Source organism: Nicotiana tomentosiformis, chromosome 3 (genome assembly GCF_000390325.3).
Source record: "Nicotiana tomentosiformis chromosome 3, ASM39032v3, whole genome shotgun sequence".
NCBI lineage: Eukaryota > Viridiplantae > Streptophyta > Magnoliopsida > Solanales > Solanaceae > Nicotiana > Nicotiana tomentosiformis.
In genome coordinates, this window is record NC_090814.1 from 103423060 (window position 1) to 103427587 (window position 4528).

Sequence of the window (4528 nt, forward strand, 5' to 3'; positions counted from 1 at the left end):
TTGAAAATGAGAGAAATTTAATTAGGGTGTATGTGTAATTTTTGGGAGGAGTTTTGTAGGGGTTTAGGTCTGGTTATTATGCTCAGTGTAATATATGAAGGAAATAGGCCTTTAAAAGGTCTCTTTGGACGACCCGAACTGGCCCATTTTCAGACATATATAATCCTCTCATTTAAGCAAGTAGGTGACACAACTACTTGTCACCTAGCGGTCTGCGCAGTCTCGCAAAAATGCATATATCTCTCTACTCCGATGTCGTATTGACAAACGGTTTAATGAGTTAGAAAATAGAATCATAGATCTTCAATTTTATTGGTGAAAAATCCCGTAACTCTATGTATATTGGGAGAAAAGTACAGTTACATTTGACTCACATTTCAGTAAAACTTATGAACGTAACATGTGATGACTTTTATCGACTTTTGTTCCACAACTCGCTTGACCTCAAAACTTAACACATGACTATCATAAAACTAAAATAAATCATAACATAACTCTCTCATGTTAAGAACCCCATCTCACCCCAAAGGTATGAATTATAACATTCCCAACCTGTCGACTCTCGACGTATCATTATTTTCTTCAATTCCTTTAGCTTCTGAAACTTCCAACCCTCTTTGTACTTGTTATTCATGATCTTCAATATTTGTAACCTCCGAGGTAGCATAATAACTTACTTTATATACTTTTAAAGATGATCTCATTCTTGGTCTTACATTAGTTTGCTTACGACGCACTTTTACGTACGAAAATATGGGGTGTGATATCTAATAAGGGGGAGTTAGCACACAGCTGGACGACATGTGTGCTTGGGATTTAAAGGATACTTTGGTCATTTCAGGCATAATGGAACACTATGGCTGGCTAAAATGAAATATTACTGTAGCTGATGTACAAATATTTGAGTATCTTTACTAAATTGACCTTTGCTTATGTCATCAATTGTCACTACACACTTCTCACAGTGGTTGTCTTACTTTGTATTCTTCCACGTGGGCCCCGCATCCTATCCCCACCTAAACCGTGTTTCACCTCTATATTTTCCAGCCATTCGTGTCATTGCAATTGTCATTCTATAATTAGTATATAGTGAATTACCACTATATATAAATTATGTGACTAATTCTTTTGGAAAACCTTATAAAGTATTTTAAATTAATTCTACAAGTTATTTGTTAAATAACCACAAGTATGGTAAATATTTTTCAAATAGAAAAAAGGAGATTGTATTCTACTTAACCATATTAAATTTATAATTAAGTTGATTGCTAATAAAAATAATAAGAGAACACTACCATTTAGCTATTTCTAATTTTGTCATATCATTATGCAATATTAAGGACTTACCTTTTTCTGATTAAATTTACTGTTGTACAATCGCTTAGATTCAATAAATGCTTAATAAAATTTATTAACTTAAAAATACTTAGAAATATAATACTAATTTTTTTTTTTAGATAAGTTCAACACTGAACTATAATGAAGAAAATTGTATTACACTCTATCCAATACATATAAAATGAGACTAAGAAATTGACAAGGATCAACTTATTAATTTATTAATTTTAATTATTTGATTATCAAATTTTATTTTAAGGTCAATTTGACTAATTTTTAAAGACATTCTTCTGAAAAGTCGCTCTCTTCTCTCTTACGAGCTTATATCTCTTTCTCTCTTCGACACTTTTTTTGACCATTACTTCCAGCGCCGACTCCGGCGTGACGGGCAGTCTAGGTAAGCCCCACACCCCTATCTCTCCTCTCTCTCTATTATAACTCTCCACCCCCTCTCTTTATTCCCCTTTCCTCTTCTCCCCCTTCTTAACCTAGCAGCAGATTTCCGGCGAGCCCTCCAACACCGGCAAACCCCTTTGACGCCGACTCCGGCGTGACGAGCAGACCAACGACCATCCCACGCCGGCTCCGTTCCTTCTGTCTTCTCTTCTTTATACATTTTCTCTGTCTGTTGTGTCTCTGCTCCGTCGCTGTTCTCTGACGACTTCAGTGCGGTCCGGCAAGTTCAATTGGGCCACCACTAAATCCGTGTACCACCAGTGGTAAAGGTGACAACCCTACCATCATATATATTTCTTGGTCCCGTGGTGTGTTGTGAGTGCTGCAGGTACCATTTTTATGGTTCTTTGGTGAAGGGAGGGAGGCGCACACGCAAAAGTAGCAGAGCAGGTCGGTTGGCAGGAACAAGGACAGAACATCGAGTCACACAACATCAGGAGTATACGAAGTCGAAAGTCCAGGTTATATTTGTGGGATTTGGTACTCTCTCTCTCTCTCTCTCTCCCTCTCTCTCTTGTGTTAGTTGATTTGTTGTCGTAATAGTATGTAACTAGTATAGTCATTTTAGTAGTGGACCTATATTCCTATGTTTTCACAGAATTCCGTAGGTATATTGGTTGTGGTTTGTAATGGCAGTGTAGGGCCATGTCCTCGGGGAGGGCGGGTGGCTGGGTGGGGGTTAGGGCAAGAGTCAAGGGGTGGAACGGGGCCTAGAGGGGGTAAGGGGAACACAGGTGCCTATAGGTTGAGAATTGGATAGTGAAATATAGGAACATTGAAGGGTAAGTCTATAGAGATGGCGAAGATTCTCCAGAAAAGGAAGGTCAGTATAGCTTGTGTTCAGGAGACTAGGTGAGTAGGATCAAGGCGAGGAATACCGACGGGTATAAGTTGTGGTACTCCAGAGGCGTGAAGGGCAAGAACGGAGTAGGTATTTTGGTGGATAGGGAGCTTAGAGAGTCAGTGGTAGAGGTTAGGCAGTGAGTGACAGATTAATGGTGAATAAGTTAGTAGTTAGAGGGAGCACTTTGAATGTCATTAGCGCTTACGCGCCGCAAGCGGGCTCGGACGAGGAGGTTAAAAGATGCTTTTGTGAGGCGTTGGATGAGGTGGTGTGGGGTACTCCGCCTACGGAGAAGTTATTTATATGAGGGGATTTTAATGGGCATATTGGGTCGTCTGCTGGTAACTATGGTGAGGTGCACGGTGGCTTCGACTTTGGGGTTAAGAACGGAGGAGGTACTTCACCATTGGATTTCGCTAGAGCTTTTAAGTTGGTAATCGTGAACTCTATTTTTCCGAAGAGGGAGGAGCATTTGTTTACTTTTCGGAGTATGGTGGCTAAGACTTAGATTGATTATCTTCTCCTCAGGAGGTGTGATAAGGGGTTGTATGAGGATTGTAAGGTAATCCCGAGTGAGGATCTCGCGACACAGCATAGGCTCTTGGTGATGGACGTAGGTATCTTGGTAAAGAGGAAGAAGAGGTTTGTACAGGGTCAACCGAGGATCATGTCAGGAGTCTTGGCTAAGGATAATGTAAAAGATTTGGAGGGGAGGCTAGCGGCTATGGGAGCCTGGAAGAGTGGCCGGGATGCCAATGTTATGTGGACGGCAATGATGGACTGTATACGGGAGGCAACGAAAGAGGTGTTAGGGGTCTCGAAGGGATACTCAAGCGGGCACCGAGGCAATTGGTGGTGGAATGATGTGTTCTAGAGTAAAGTAGAAGTAAAGAAAGCGGCTTACCTTAAGTTAGTGGAGAGCACCGACGATGAGCAGAGGAGAGAGAACATAGAAAGATATAAGGAATCTAGGAGGGAGGCAAAATTAGCGGTCACGGAGGCTAAGACTGCTGCGTTTGGGCGGCTGTATGAGAAACTGAGGGGTAAAGGTGGGGAAAAGAAGTTATTTCGGCTGGCCAAAATGAGAGAGAGGAAGGCTCGTGATCTGGATCAAGTGAGATGCATCAAAGACGAGGAAGGTCGCATATTGATGGTAGAGGCCCAAATTAAGCAGAGATGACAGTCGTACTTTCATAGACTTCTGAATGAAGAGGGGGACAGAAACATCGTGTTAGGGTAATCGATGCACTCCGAGAGTCGCCAAGACTTTAGGTATTGTAGGCGTATTAAGGTGGAGGAGTTCGTGGGAGCTATGCGTAAGATGAGTCGGGGCAAAGCGACCGGACCACACGAGATTCCAGTAGAATTTTGGAGGTATGTGGGTAGAGGAGGCTTGTAATGGCTAACTGAGCTGTTTAATGTTATTTTCAGGACGAAGAGGATGCCAGATGAGTAGAGATGGAGTACGATGATCCCGATGTACAAGAACAAAGGAGATGTCTAGAATTGTAACAACTATAGGGGTATTAAGTTTCTAGGTCATACCATGAAAGTTGGGAGAAGGTGATGGAAGGGAGGGTAAGGAGGGCAGTGTCTATATCAGAAAACCAGTTCGGATTCATGCCAGGTCGATTTACTACGGAAGTTATCCACTTTATCAGGAGGTTGGTGGAATAGTACAGAGATAGAAAGAGAGATTTGCACATGGTATTTATTGATATAGATAAGGCGAATGACAAGGTCCCTAGGGACGTTCTTTGGAGATGCCTGAAGGTGAAAGGTGTCCTGGTAGCTTATATTAGGGTGATAAAGGATTTGTATGATGGAGATAAGACTCAGGTTAGGACCGTGGGAGGTGACTCAGAGCCTTTTCCTATGGTTATGGTAAGT

General features: G+C 41.7%; 1 protein-coding gene across 1 annotated transcript; it reads left to right on the forward strand.

The window, feature by feature from the left end:
• Positions 1-2590: 2590 nt before the first annotated feature.
• On the forward strand, positions 2591-4090 carry LOC138908278 (uncharacterized). Its single transcript, XM_070198936.1, has 4 exons — positions 2591-2646; positions 3167-3407; positions 3513-3752; positions 4070-4090. Exons 1-4 carry the CDS (start codon positions 2591-2593, stop codon positions 4088-4090), a joined length of 558 nt encoding a protein of 185 aa, XP_070055037.1.
• The last annotated feature ends 438 nt before the right edge of the window (positions 4091-4528 follow it).